The 15308-nt window shown below is 41.5% G+C and overlaps 2 protein-coding genes across 4 annotated transcripts in view; both read right to left on the bottom strand.

Annotated features, from left to right (window-relative positions):
* The window catches only part of LOC309702949 (uncharacterized protein), a 63991-nt gene extending 62028 nt beyond the window's left edge, over positions 1–1963 (bottom strand). Inside the window, exon 1 of one of the 2 annotated variants that reach the window (XM_082527610.1) lies at positions 423–1963. In XM_082527610.1, coding sequence (XP_082383736.1) covers positions 423–1893 — 1471 coding nt within the window. In that variant the 5' untranslated portion in view covers positions 1894–1963. The remainder of the gene's footprint in view (positions 1–422) is intronic. The other variant, XM_082527609.1, reaches the window with a different exon arrangement.
* A 12385-nt stretch (positions 1964–14348) lies between these two features.
* Positions 14349–15308, bottom strand: part of LOC309702956 (serine/threonine-protein kinase/endoribonuclease IRE1-like) — a 4511-nt gene continuing 3551 nt past the window's right edge. For both annotated transcript variants that reach the window (XM_082527627.1, XM_082527628.1), the window contains 4 exons: positions 15274–15308; positions 15025–15188; positions 14723–14943; positions 14349–14471 (listed from right to left, as the gene is read on the bottom strand). The exon at positions 15274–15308 is cut by the window's right edge. In XM_082527627.1, coding sequence (XP_082383753.1) covers positions 14429–14471; positions 14723–14943; positions 15025–15188; positions 15274–15308 — 463 coding nt within the window. In that variant the 3' untranslated portion in view covers positions 14349–14428. The remainder of the gene's footprint in view (positions 14472–14722; positions 14944–15024; positions 15189–15273) is intronic.

Here is a 15308-nt window from a genome sequence, read left to right as displayed (position 1 = left end):
TCATTAGCTTACAGCTTGAAGTGTTTAAGGTATGTGCTAACTAAAAATAAAGACAAGATGATAGTTTATTAAATTTTAATGAAATTTGCAGATTGTTTCGGTGAAGTTTAATAAACTCCTTGCTATCTAAAATATAACAGGACACCGGAGTAAATTCTTGAGCATCTCACACTTCTGATAATCAGCTGTCTGCTTGATGTTTATTCAGCTGTGTAAAAACTATAACTTTAATCTCAGTCAAACCGATTTACTCAGGAACAAATAAAATACTAAAAAAAAGCCAAACAATTGCATTTTTAAGTTATCTAAGTGACTTATACTATAAAATTAGTCGTCGACGATTTTGATAGTCGACTAATCGTGGCAGCCCTAAAATATTGATTAAAATGTTGTTATTTCCCTGAATTTTAAACGTGACTTACCAATCAAAACGTTCTGGGGTTTGAGATCTCGGTGAAGAATTTTAGGATTTTGACAGTGAAGCACCTTTAGACTTTCAAGAATTTGTTTGACAAGTTTCTTTAGCATCAGTGGGTCATGGTCATTATTCTTGATATATTCTTCCAAGGTGTATTCACAAAGTTGCAGACAAAGATATCCAAAGTTCTCGTCCTCTGCAGCATCAACATATCGTACGATATAAGGATGATCGAGTTCTGGATGTCGTAGAATTACTTCTTCGTTCTTCAGCACTTCATAGTTGCTTTTAGACATTCTCTTGATGGCAACTTCTGTGCCGTCCTCTCTCAGCCCCAAGAAGACTTCAGTACCATCACTTCCCTTCGCTATTCTGAATTTTGCATCATTCACATAAATAATGCTTCTGATTCTGGATATTTTACTGTCATCTGAGCCAACAAGTTTCTCCAGTTTGTCCTTCCACCTCTCGCTGACTGGAAGCCAGTTTAGTTTTTCTGATTTTTCATTGGTGCTGTAATCACAAGGCTTTACATCTGAAGTTGATTCTAAAACAGGAACTTTAGTTATTGGATCAGTTGCTGCTGTCAAAACTTCATCATTTGGGTCCTCTTGCTTTGCTGTCTTTTTCTTCTTCTTTTTCTTCTTCTTCTTGGGCACAGACGGTGCTGCATTTCCCTCACATTCAGAGTTTGGTTTGCTCAGATAATTTTTCAGACTTCTCAGCACTTCTTTCAGTTTTTCATTCATTTTCATATCAGCTGATGTCAGTATGTCCTCGGGTAAGGAGTTTATGCCCACTGATGTAAAAATGTTAGCTGCCTGTTCAACTGACAGCAGGTTTCCAAATATACCGTACGTGTAGACCCTGATGTTAGTGGAGTGTTGCTCATTTACGAAAAGGGAAACTGTTCTGCATAAGTTCTCTAAAAAGTTGACGTGCCAGTCCTTTGTGCCTCTTGTTTTCTGTGTTATCACATACAGTGTTTGTAGCACTGATTCATAGATGTCAGGTCTCTCTTTTAAGCAAAGCAGTTTCAGTAGTCGTGGAATTATTGCTACTGCATGCTCATTTGTTATTTCATCCATTGTGCAGAAAACTGCATTCAAACTTTCAACTGCTGCCCCTATATCTGTCCTAGGGATATTTGGAAAGCGACTGGCTGCTCCTGCAATGTAAATATTCACATTTCCAGTTTCCTTTAGCCATTTAATGCAAGCCTGGCAGTATTTATCTTTCCATCTCCCAGTACGAGTAAAGAGGATTTCAATCATGGTCAAATGAGACCTAGGATCTTCTAACAGCATGTGACTGTTAAAATTTCTGAACACATCTTCAGGTGTTTTTTCAACAACAGCAATTTCCATATCCAAAAAATGTCTGATTTGGGAACACACTCTATCTCCATTTGATGCAAGGTGATTAATCATCTGAGATATTTTTTTACTGTTACTAACCGATTGAGGATCATTCATTGGCGACAGTGTCACCACTGCACCAGCAGAGATGAGCCTTTTTATGATATCCTCCCTGTCTTCAATGGCTGCAACTTGCAGTGGTGTGAGTAACTGTTGCATTGGAGTAGGACTCCATCCATCTGGATTAGCTTTTGCCTCAAGTAATAGATCCGCAAAATAAAGAGGTGCTTTGGAATACGAGACATAATGCAAAGGTGTCCAGAGATGTTGAGAAGGCATATTTGGGTCTGCACCCTGACGCAAAAGGTAAGAACAAATTTCTTTATTGTGATTTGCAACAGCAGCAATCAGTGGGGTTACATAATCACCCCACTCTCTACAGGGGTAAACTCTGTTAACATTGTCCTTCAGCAATTTCTTGACCTTCTTCAGGTCATTGTTAGTTATGGACTGGATTATAGGATGTGTTTCTGTTGGCTGAGAGACAGTTGGGCCTGTTGTCAGTTTGACCTGAGTAATAATATTCATTTCTTTGCTCCAGATTACCTGTGAAAGAGATAAAGCACTAACGTTAGCCAAATTTATTTTCACACATTGCAGATATGTTGTATGTGTCAACAATGATGCTAGTGGAGTGCTGCTTGTTTACTTAAAGTCAGCACTCCAAAGTTATGATAGGTTATTCCTAAAGATTTTATTGCAATTTTAAGTTTTACTAGCACCACTGACAAACAGTGAGCTGTGAGGTCAGTTTTTTTCATCATTAATATGCAAATTGTCATGACCATTAGTCAACAACCACTGATCAGTGACCATTGATTAAAGACTATTGATAAATGGTCCTTCCCTTTTCAGAACTCAGCGGCTAGACCATGTAACCAAGTTCATTGAATTTTCGAGGATTTCTGCTCCAGTGCAATCACTTTTTCTTGCTCCTCTTGCTCCTTCCCATATGATGCTAAGGTATCCTTTGTGACTGGTTATTTACAAGTTAAGTCTTTAAAATGGGCAGAGGCTTACCTGCTATCCATACCAGTCGCTATTTCTTCATACGAAACACTACCTGGCCACCTGTCCTGTGCGGCCAAACAATCAGGCCCATCGGTAGCTATGAGGATACTTGTAAGCCAGCCATGACTGGCTGGCTTACCTTGTTTAAGCCTTCCTGTGAAATTTTGTGATTATTAAAGTTCCTTTCCTTTTCAAGTATTAGTAGATTCAGGGGAGGAGCAAAACTTGCAGGAAAGCAATTTTGCCAAGCAACTAGGTTTCCTTTCCTAGCTTCTAGTACTCTTTGTCAGCTTGAGCTTAAAATGGTCAGGTAATAGCCACTATAACTCATCAGACCTAGCCAGAGCATTTAATAGTTTCAGATAAACATCACAAGCAGGCAACCTTTTACGTATTCATTGCATCTTATACTCCTTTAATTCTAGGGTTTCCTTGGCTGGAAATACACAACCCCCACATTAACTGGGTTAAGAGATGCATGTTCTCACAAACCGGCCCCAGACTGTAAGACTCGGCCCTCATCTCTCCTCCATTCGCACACTGAGCACCAGCTTCCCACAGGGCTGTTTGCTGAGCCCCCTCCTGTATTCTCTCTACACCCACAACTGCAGTTCAACCCACAACAACAATCTCATCATCAAGTTTTCTGATGACACCACGGTAGTCGGATTCATCTTGAAGGGAGACGAGGCAGACTACAGAGAGGAACTTGAAGTTGGCAGCATGGTGTTCAGAAAACAACCTGGCACTGAACACTAAGAAAACCAAAGAACTCATTGTCGATTCCAGGAGACACAGCACTAACGTAGCCCCCCTTTACATCAACGGGGAGTGTGTGGAGAGGGTCCACGCCTTCCGGTTCCTTGGTGTCCTCATCTCTGCTGACATCTCCTGGACAGACAACATCTCAGCGGTCGTCAAGAAGGCCCAACAGCGGCTGCACTTCCTGAGAGTCCTCAGGAAGTACAAACTGAACTCCAACCTGCTGCTGACCTTCTACCGCTCGTCCATTGAGAGCCTGCTAACTTACTGCATCGTGGTATGGTGCGGCAGCTGCACTAAGGCGGATAGAGCGAGGCTTCAGAGTGTAGTCAATACAGCACAAAAGATCATCGGCTGCCCTTGCCCCTCCCTGATGGACATTTATTCCTCCCGCTGCCTCAGCAAAGCAGCAAACATAATCAAGGACATCTCCAAAAAGTTGATTCTGTTCATCTGGACGTAGCGTTTTGTGGGAGAAACGTTTCGTCACTCATCCAAGTGACTTCTTCAGTCTCAGCTGACTGCAGGTTTCCCCAATCTTATAAACAGTACATTTGCATAATGACTGAAACCAGCCCAATCCAACCAAAACCCACTGATCAAAGACCACTGATCAATGGCCATGAGTACCATTCATAGAGAGTTGAGGAATGGCTGCAATCACAGCATTGTAAGATGGTGAAAGATGTACCATTGGGCCCCCTCCTCAATTCAGAGATGGTCTTTCCCTTTTTCACGTAAATGGCCTCCTTGACTCCGTGCTCAAACCAGCGTTCCTCCCTGTCCAGGATGTGTACATCCTCATGATTGAAAGAGTGCCCACTGGCCTGCAGGTGTAAATAGACTGCAGAGTCCTGGCCCAACGTGTTCCGTTGTATTTTGTAATGGAACACGTTACAAAATACATTTGGGGCATGTATTCTGTAATCTGTAGTGGAAAACATTTTAAAAGTAACCTTCCCAACACTGTATATAACTATATTCAATTATTTATTTGCTATTTTTATGGTTAATTTAACAAAAAGATTTCTCTTATTTCACTTATGCAGACCAGTTTATTATGACTTTACATGGAATGTGTACCTTGGATATTTTACTACTGTCAACAAAGCCAGTGTTACAAGTCCATGTTCAAGGTAAATAAACTCTTTCTACCAGTCAGACACATTAATAAAAAAAAAACCCTACTTTGAGCCAAATATATAGACTATGAGTCATTACACACCCTATATGTACCTGTAGCACTCATAACTCCAGTTGCCGTGCTCAGTCATGATATATTAGCTAATCATTAATTGCGGAAATTTGTTAAACAATGAAAGTAGGAAATTCTCCTTACTGCTGCCGTTCTAGTTAGACAAATCAAACAACTGTAAATGGATTAGCCTATAGTTCATGCACTGGCTGTTTCCTGTAGTAAAGGAGGCTAAAAAGGAATAGTAAAGCTCTTTTCCTCAGTAAATCTGACCAGTTGAATTTATGGCTAACAAAAAGATACTCTGGCCAAATGTCAACAAAGCACCTACCTGGGTGAATTTCAAAAGCAGGCAGAATATTTATTTCACAATAAAGTTTAAGTAAAACTGGAGGATTGTAAAGAAATGTACTTACAGTGTTGAAGATGTGTGTCTGCTGTTCCGATTATAGGCCCACCGCTGTCAAGGGCTCAGGTTGTCGCATTTTTTATCAGTTTGCCACTCTGTCTCTTCCGGGTCCTCCCATTTATTGCCATAAATTTCGGATCCAAAGGTTAAGATGAGAGAAATTTATTGCTGGGAAGTGAATGGAGTCCTTTTCAGGTTTGTATACATCGTAAGTTTATTTTCTCAATTTGTATTAAAAGCTTTTTTTATTGTGGGCAATGGGTAAAAATGAAGGTTTCAGAAAGAGTAAACAAAACAATAAAATGCTGAGCTTTCCTGGGGTGACCAGCTCAGTGCAACACCACTACAGGAAGACGTGGCATAATAATCTCATAATCATTATGTCATCATACAGCTGACTATTGCTGGTTACTTTATCTGTTTAGTGCTTTAAGATTGCATGCAGTGTTATTACACTGCCTACATCATATTTGCTTTATGTTTATCTAACACTTGTTCTTTAGTAATTTCGGGTTGCTGATTTAAAAAATAATATGTGCTATCGCTATCGTTGTTGTTTTTTTCATTTTCCATTAGTATGGAGGGAGCCACAGAATCAGGGTTTCTACTGACCCTTATTACATGATTTTGTAAAGATTTTAAATTTGAATATTTCATTCATCAACATCACATGTGGGATCTTTACGTTTTGAGCAGTACAGATTATAATGTACACTCACTAGACACTTTATTAGTCCCACCTTACTAGAATTGGATTACACTAATTTCTGCTTTTAGAACTGCTTTAATTCTTCATGGTATTAACTCAACAAGGTGCTGGAAACATTCCTTAGAGATTTTAGTCCATACTGACGCCATATTGATCTGTCATGTTCAAGAAATGAGTCTGAGATGTTTTGAGCTTTGTGACATGGCACTTTCTCCCGCTGGGAGCAGCCATCAGATGATGAGTACACTGAATTAGGAAATGGTCAACAACATAGAATAGAATAGAATAGAATAGAATACTTTTATTTGTCAATTTCTTCAAATGTACTTGCCATACAAAGGAATTGAAATTACGTTTCACACTGTCCCATGCGTAGGCATTGACAACAATAAGGTGCAGATGCACAACAAAAACAAAAACAGCCCTAACAATAAGATAATAAATAGTAATATAATAATATAAATAGTGCTAAAAGAATACTAAAAATATATATATAGCAGCAGGTGTGTGCAATTGCAATGCAAGTCAGGAATGTTTTCAGTTCTTGGTTCAGAGAGTGTTTCCTTGTTGGAGAGTGTGGGGGGGTAGAGTCCAATCTGTCTACTATACTTCTGCCAATCTGGTGATTCTGCTGGCTGGGAGCCGGGAGGGAAGAGAGTTCAGCAGTCTCACAGCCTGGTGGATGAAGCTGTTGGTGAGCCTGGTAGTGCGGGAGCGGAGACTTCTGTATCTCTTTCCAGAGGGCAGGAGGCTGAACAGACAGTGCGCGGGGTGGGTTGCATCGTTGACAATTGTGATGGCTTTGCGGGTGAGGCGAGTGGTGTAAATGTCTTGCAGGGAGGGGAGTGGTACACCAACTATCCTCTCAGCTGTTCTCACAATGCGTTGTAGAGCTTTTCTGTTATAGTCAGTGCAGCTACCGCCCCACACAGTGATGCAGCTGGAGAGGATACTTTCAATAGTTCCTCTGTAGAATGTAGTCAGGATGGGTGGTGGAGCACTTGCCCGCTTGAGTTTGCGCAGGAAGTAGAGGCGCTGTTGTGCTTTCTTGGCCAGTGATGCTGTGTTGGTGGTCCAAGAGAGGTCCTCACTGATGTGCACCCCCAGGAACTTGGTGCTGCTCACCCTCTCCACCGCAGCGCCGTCGATGGTCAATGGGGGGTGACAGGTGTGGCCTCTCTGGAAGTTGACAATAATCTCCTTGGTCTTACTGACATTTAGCAGGAGGTTGTTGTCTCTGCACCACGTGGTCAGGAGCTCAACCTCTTTCCTGTAGTGGGTCTCATCGCCCTTGGTGATGAGACCCACCAGCGTTGTGTCGTCCACAAACTTCACAAGGTGGTTGGAGCTGTAGGTTGGTGTGCAGTCATGTGTCAACAGGGTGAAGAGCAGAGGACTGAGCACACAGCCTTGTGGAGCCCCCGTGCTCAGGGTGATGCTGTTTGAGACCTTGTTGCCCACACGCACCACTTGAGGCCTCTGGCTGAGGAAATCCAGCAGCCAGTTGCAGAGGGAGGTGCTGAGGCCCAGTCTGTCCAGTTTACAGATGAGTTGTTGTGGTATTATGGTGTTGAATGCTGAGCTAAAGTCTATGAACAGCATTCTCACATATGAGTCTTTCTTGTCCAGATGAGTTAGGGCTGGGTGGAGGGCAGAGCAGATTGCATCCTCTGTGGATCGTTTCGCTCTGTATGCGAACTGGTGTGGGTCCAGGGTGGGAGGTAGGGTGGATTTGATGTGTGACATGACTAGTCGTTCAAAGCACTTCATAATAATGGGTGTCAGTGCCACGGGGCGGTAGTCATTGAAACAGGCTGGGGATGGTTTCTTTGGCACAGGTATGATGGTGGCAGTCTTGAAGCATGATGGGACAGTGGCTTGCCTCAGGGAGGTGTTAAAGATGTCTGTGAAGACATTCTTCAGCTCCTCTGCGCAGTCTTTCAGCACACTGTTATCTGGACCCGCTGCTTTCCGGGCGTTGATGGTGATGAGTGTCCTCTTCACGCTGGCAGCAGACAGGCACAGAGGCTGGTCGTGTGGAGGTGGTGGTGTTTTCTGTGGGCGTGTGTTGTTCTGTGCTTCAAATCGTGCAAAGAAGCTGTTCAGGTTGTTGAGCAGAGTGGTGTCGCTCTCACAGCTACGCGCTACAGGCTTGTAGTCTGTAATAGCCTGGATGCCTTGCCATAGGCTTCTTGCATCCTTGCTATCATTGAAGTGGGAGGTTATCTTGTGTGTGTAGTCCTGTTTCGCTTTCCTGATGCCACGGGACAGGTTGGCTCTCGCTGTTCTCAGGCCTATTTCATCCCCAGCTCTGAAGGCCTTGTCTCTGGCCTTCAGCAGCCTGTGGACATCTCCTGTTAGCCATGGCTTCTGGTTGGCTCGAGTTGTGATACTTTTCACCTGTGTTACATCATCAATGCATTTGGTGATGTATGAGCTCACCGTGTCTGTGTACTCCTCGATGTCTATGATGTTATTGTAGGTGGCTGCTTCCTTGAATATGTCCCAATCAGTTGACCCAAAGCAGTCTTGAAGAGCAGAGGTGGCCTCCTGTGGCCACACTCTTACCTCTTTCATAACAGGTTTGATGACCTTCACTCTCTGTCTGTATGCTGGCATTAGCATAACAGTGAGGTGATCAGAGGTGCCGATGTGGGGGAGGGGGATGGCTTTGTATGCTCCTTTTTCCTGTGTGTAGACCAAGTCCAATATGTTGTCTCCCCTTGTTGGAAAATGTACATGCTGATGAAACTTTGGGAGAACAGTTTTAAGATCAGCATGATTAAAGTCTCCTGCGAGGATGATGAAACCGTCTGGGTGTGCTGTTTGTTGCTCACTGATGGCCTGATACAGTTCGTTCAGCGCCGCATTTCTATCGCTGTTGTTGCTAGATGGAGGTATATAGGTAGCGACCAACAAGATCGAACTTACCTCCCTGGGCAAATAGAAAGGGCGACACTTCACGATCATGAACTCCGCCAGTGATGAGCAGTGTTTGCGTACTACAGTGGCATCCCGACACCACTCGTCACGGATGTAAACACAGACCCCGCCACCTCGGGTCTTACCTCCGTCTACGAGAGCCCTGTCGGCTCTGTAGCATGCTAGCTGCTCCAGTTGTATGGCCGAGTCCGGAATGTTGTCATTAAGCCATGTCTCGGTGAAAACTAGCACACAACAGTCACTTACTTTGCGATTCGCTGATCTCAGAAGTCGTATGTTGTCCATTTTATTGTCCAGAGATCGTACGTTGGCTAAGAGGATCGATGGTATGGCTGGGCGAGTTGGCTTAGCCTCAAGCCTGACTCGGACACCTCCGCGCTTGCCCCGCTTCCTTGTCCTAGCGCACCGGTTTCGACGCCTCCTTGCCCGGGGAGGGTTAGCAGGCGAGTCCGGTGAGTTGCTAGGCCAGCTAGCAGGCTGTCGCAGAAGTCCTATCTCCCTTAGCATCTCAACGTTAGTGTTCAAAACTTGGCAAATCTTGCTTCTCCGAATGTGTAAGAGAGCCTGACGACTGTACACATATTCCGACGTGGACTGGCGAGAAATACTTGCAGAAAGACATTTACTTGACGAACAAAACATCGCATTTTCGGGAGAGTGTGAGGTCGCTGCGTCTACACGCGCCGCCATTTAGAAAAACAACCAAGAAAATTGTCCCCAGATTTACAAGATCACCAATAGAGCAGGGCGATATGAACAAAAATATTTATCACGATATACATTTGAAAATTTGCGATAACGATATAACTGGCCATATAATTGACACTAGACAAAATACTTTAAAACTCCACAACTTTATTTGCGCAAAAAAAAAAATCAACAGATTTTCACTTAAACAACCAGCTGTTTTTTATGTGCATTAAAGTTATATAAAAATTTAACAGTGCAAAATCCTTGCTGACAGTTTAACCAAAAGACATTTCCAGTGGAAACTGGCCGACATATCCTCAGCATAACCATGTATAATATCCACGAAACTTAAAAAGAGGTTATACACACACAATACGGTAATATTATGTTGGAGCACAGTATCACTCCGCGAGGCTCCTGTAATGCTCCAACAATCCATCAAGCGGTGTGGCTTTGTAGCTTAGAAAAGTCGTACTGAAACATTTTCCAGCGCCGTGTACATAAAATATTTTCGAGGTCAGTAAACACAACCAGAATTCATACATGAGGCACACGGGATTATAAGGGGCACTGTCGATTTTCAGAAAAATCAAAGGATTGAGTTTGAGTGTCCAAAAAACACGGTAATAACGACGCCCGCTAGCATGCTCTACCAAAAATAGCTTGGCTACCTAGCTTGGGAGTCACTGCACCTAGTGCACCCGATTACCACTGATAGTTGGCTAACCTCCCTCCGTGCTACCTTGATCTTAACCTCTAGCCTCCTTCTCCATGGAGGGTACTGCCCCTTGTGGCTGTTCAACTTGTAGCCAAGCATCTCACTGATCACTGCTGCCGTATCGTAGATCAGCTTGTTAGTGTCGGTAATCGTGGCTGTAGGTATCGACCGTACACGGCGGGTCTGAGCCCGCGCTGGAATGGTAGCGCTGGGCAGGATGGCTGCTGTGTTTGCTTCGGATTACTCCTCACCAGTGTTGGTCAAGTTACTTGAAAAAAGTAATCAGTAACTAATTACTGATTACTTCCCCAAAAAAGTAATCCTGTTACTTTACTGATTACTTATTTTCAAAAGTAATTAATTACATAGTTACTTAGTTACTTTTTAAAAACACGATTTACAACGTGAAGAGGTGATAAAGCGATAGATCTTTCAGCCCAGTTCTACTTTTTCTGCATAATCCATCATACAAAATGTAATCAAATGGAAAAGTCTCTTTTTTTTAACTTGTTTTATTAGTTTTAATCTTTTAATTTTATGCATCAAGCAAAAATTAACTTATATGCAACATTCTCTGACTTGAATAAATTAGTTTAACATTTAAAGCTATTTTCTGCACATTCCAGCACATAAAAATAAAATATTTTTTGTGTTTACACTCAGTCTTTCAAATAAATGCAAGTAAAACACAGCAGAAAATAAATAAAGTCAAAGACTAGCGGTCCTTTTGCTCTATTTTCACCTGTAAATTAGGAGTGGGGTAGGCGGAGGTTTACCCTGGTGCAGGTGTGCCGCAGCGGTCAGTTGAAGAATCCATGAGTTTCTCTGTGAATTTCCCATTACGTCGTTGCGCACTCGGTGCTTGTTTAGGGGGTTTTTTCGCTGTAAAAAGAAGTTTTCTTCCCACGCACAACGGACCAGGCACGTGCAGAGGGGGGGGCTAGAGGGGCTTGAGCACCCGTCCCTTTCCTGATGGGTGCCCAAAGTGCCCTTTTGTTGAGGCAACTTTTAAAAAATATATATATTTTTTTTTTTTTAAATGTGTGTGTGCGTGCGGAGTCCTGTCTGTGCCCCTCAACAATAATATTTAACTATTAATCACAGTTTTGCTAAATAAAAGGATCTGGCTTGCATCAGTCACATGATCACATTTAACCAATGATCGCCCTTGACGGCAGAACGCTCTGGTTACGAGCCAGCTGTAGGAGAAACACAAATTACCAGTAAGTAGGTGTACAGCGCACACTATAGTGGATAGCACACAGGAGTATTAGCTTATTACGTACACGTTGGTAAGCTGTCTTGTGGCAACTGACGAACTGAAACAAACGAGCGTGCTGTGTGTGCAACAGCGCGACAAACATTACCTGTCCTTTTATTAACTGCACAAGTAGTGCTGGTCATAGCTGCTGGCTACCTGTGTAAGGCTGTCATGGGTCTGTAGCTCTGTCACCGTTTTTGGGAACATATTTAGTTTTAAAGTATTTAGAAACATATTTAGTTTTAAAGTATTTAGAAACATATTTAGTTTTAAAGCAAGTTTCCAGGCTTTTCCTGCCTTTCTGGAGGGATTATATTTCACTAAAAAACGATCTAATATGCATGTCCACATAATAATTATTATAATTATAATATATTTAAAAACACAAGCTGTATTTTAAAGAACATACATTAAGAAGCAGATTATATTAGATTTATATTTTAAATAAGACAAAATTTGGATTTTACAGCAGTAAAATGATTTCATCTCTACAGTTTAAAAATGTAATAAGCTTTGCCCCTGCACAGAGTGGATAGTGAAACAAATGGAATCATCATAATGACATTATTTCATATTTATTACTTCCCCCTCCTCATTGCTTTATTATTGTAGCTCTAGTAATAAATAATAATGTAAGGATTCTGGATCAGCACCATGATGCCCATAGTATATACAGTATTCTGAAGAAGGTCTAAAATGTCACTGTGTGCGCGTGCATGTGTGTGTTTTATTTAGATGGATTTTTAAAAAAAATATTACTCATGATATAACATTGTCCAGACAAGCCTGGTAAGGACATGAGGAGGAAACAGCAGGAGCTGTGTGAGGCTACTAAAGGCAGTGCTATAACATTTTTCTGTCATCATTTTATTATAGATTAAGTGCAAGAGTTGTTAGGTGTGGATAATTAGATTATAGTTTATTGCAATAGCAAGTTGTGCCTTGTTCTCACATAGCAAGTGGAGAGTGATATATGAAATGATGGGATGGAAGGAAGAAGAGAAGCAAAGAGTGATTCACAGGCAGAGCCTAAATTATTTCTCACAGTTTTTTGTTGCCTTATGGTTCCAAGCGCTGTCACCAATCTTTGCATTTTGTTATTATCTCATGACATTTAATCAGCTACCATCTCTCCTATGGACTTTTTAATGTCTACAGTCTCAGATCAACACAGCCCTGCCCTTCCCATATTAGATTCTTGATGAATGTATGTTGTTGTTATTCAGCCTGGTTCAATGTGCCCCTTTTAACTTTGAGCACCCGCCCCTTTAAACCTCTCTGCACGGCCCTGCAACGGACACTAATGTTTTTGTCACTTTTTATGGAATCAAACTTAAATTAAGGTCAGTACTTCCACGCTTTAAACGCTGCACGCTCATACTCTCTCCCGCACTTGATATATTATCCATTGTTGATCTGTACACAGCTGTTGTCACGAACGTCGCACTCGCTTACGTCACTGTCATGAGACATTCTCGCAAAAAAATCACAGTTTTAGTAACGCAGTAACGCAGCCTTCCTAAGTAACGGTAATCTAATTACCATTTTTGCAATAGTAATCCCTTACTTTACTCATTACTTGAAAAAAGTAATCAGATTACAGTAACGCGTTACAAGTAACGCGTTACAAGTAACGCGTTACTGCCCATCTCTGCTCCTCACCCCCCACCCGACCCTGTGGCTTGTCACGTGTTCCATAATGTTGTGCTGTGGACATTATGTGCTTTTTTGTGCAGAGGAGTTTTTTTGTTTCCTGTTCTCATGAGCCCAGCATGAGTAGAGGTCTCTTTTTTCCTCTTGTACTTTCCCATTGTAGTGTACATTTCAGTGTTTGTTTTCTGTAACTCTACCGATCTCCGACCTGTATTAACAGTAAAAACTGGATCGCAATTTGCTACCTATCTTACCAGGTTGAGAAGTTCAGTTCTTAAGGTACACCACATTGTTTCTACAACCATAAAAAGAACAGAAAAGCAAAAGCAGAATAAAAAAATTAAAATTAAAAAGTAAAGAGACTCAAAAAATTACATTTCTAATCTACTTCTGTCAGAGTAATAAGTACTTTTTCAAAACAGCAGGCGCTTATTTCACATAAGACAGTATAAATCATACATTGTGTCGTTTAGTTTCTTTAGTCTCAGGGTCTTGGTACTGGCTCCACGAAGGCACAAACCTAGCTTTAATTTACTGTCTTCTGTGGTGATCATTTGGGAAATAACAGAGCAGCAGGAGGCAAACCTACATCTCTGCTAGCAGTTATTATTTTATTTTTTTACGACTAGTTGTTAGACTCTGCAGTCGTTCAAGAGTCTATCAACTTTCACTTCACTGGTTTGAGACTCTTGAACGGGGACACCCAAGGACTCCTCCATGCTTTTAGATGGCATCATGAAAACTGTGCTAATGTCCTCGCTGTCTTCTCTTTGAAACATTTCCTTCAACGGTGTCTCTAAATTCCAGCCTTGGTTCTTTGCAAATGTGTAAATACTCCCAAAGAGATCAGGAAACAATGCCAGAACATCATTTTGGGCTGCTTCCTTTGCACTGTGAACAAGGAAAGTTTGTTTACTGTATGGTAAATAAGACAAGCAAGGTTCTAGATAGATAGATAGAGTCACTTTTCATTTGGTTTAACTTACTGATGCTCATGGAGATTGCGAATAAAGCGCAGTAATCCCAACGTGTTTTTAGTGTAGGGCTTTTTACCTTCCAACTTCTGAACCACAGCTTGTGAAAACTGCAACAAAGACATTAATCTTAAATTTGATTTTAGGAGTATAGACATTTAATCTGGGGTGTTGCAGTCATCTGATTTTTCCACAGTTTAAAGGATCTGTCCACAGCACATTTTTCTAGAGAATCAATCAGCTCCTGTTCAGCGTTTCGATAGTTTGCTACCTTGTCCCTGTTACGATCTTTCTCAAGTATTCAGTTTTCCTGGAAAGACAGAAAGTATAAATTATGCTTTAAAGTACAAAATCAATATATACAAAAGCAGAATTAATGAGCATTTAGAAATTTAAGAACAAATGTGTAACAAAAGGATTTAACATTAGCAGCAAATGTTAGCTAGGTTGATCCTGGACAATCAACTGTAGCTCAGTTTGGTCTAACATGAACATCTATATCCCTGCTTGACTGACAGAAACCAGGAATCATAAAAAAAAAAGTTTGTATGACTTCCTTACTTTTCAGAAGTCCAGAAGAAGAGATGGTTTAAGCATTCTTCTACTCTGGGTCTGTCCTTTGGCTCTTTGTTGATCATTGACTCGATGAGATCCTTTGCCACCTCATCTTGAACGTGATCCAAACTGTACTTCCCATAGTAAATGTTGAACTCACCTTCAAAGGATTTGCCAAATGGATGGTGGCCTCCAGAGAGGATATAATAAATCAGCATGCCTGCCACCTTAATAATAACACATATTATCAGGTTAGATATGTTTAACAAGCCATCTTTCAGTTAATCAAGTTTGTGTTCAGACTTTACCTGGATGTCTGTGCTTGACTTGTATGATATGACAGATTCTTCTGCTAAAGTCTCTCGGGCCATCCAGCATTTGGTTCCTGCACTGCGTGTACGTAAAGTTGTTTGGCCTTTGAGTAAGTGTCTGCTTATGCCAAAATCAGCTAATCTTGCCCTCCCAGTAACATCTGCAGGAAGAATTATGTGAAATAAAATCATATCTGGTAATCATAAATTAAAATGTTTTTTTCTTGAATTTCAACCGTGTCTTACCAATCAAAACGTTCTGGGGTTTGAGATCTCGGTGA

Source organism: Aulonocara stuartgranti, assembly GCF_965226115.1.
Source record: "Aulonocara stuartgranti genome assembly, chromosome: 3".
NCBI lineage: Eukaryota > Metazoa > Chordata > Actinopteri > Cichliformes > Cichlidae > Aulonocara > Aulonocara stuartgranti.
This window is presented reverse-complemented; position numbering and strand designations above follow the sequence as displayed.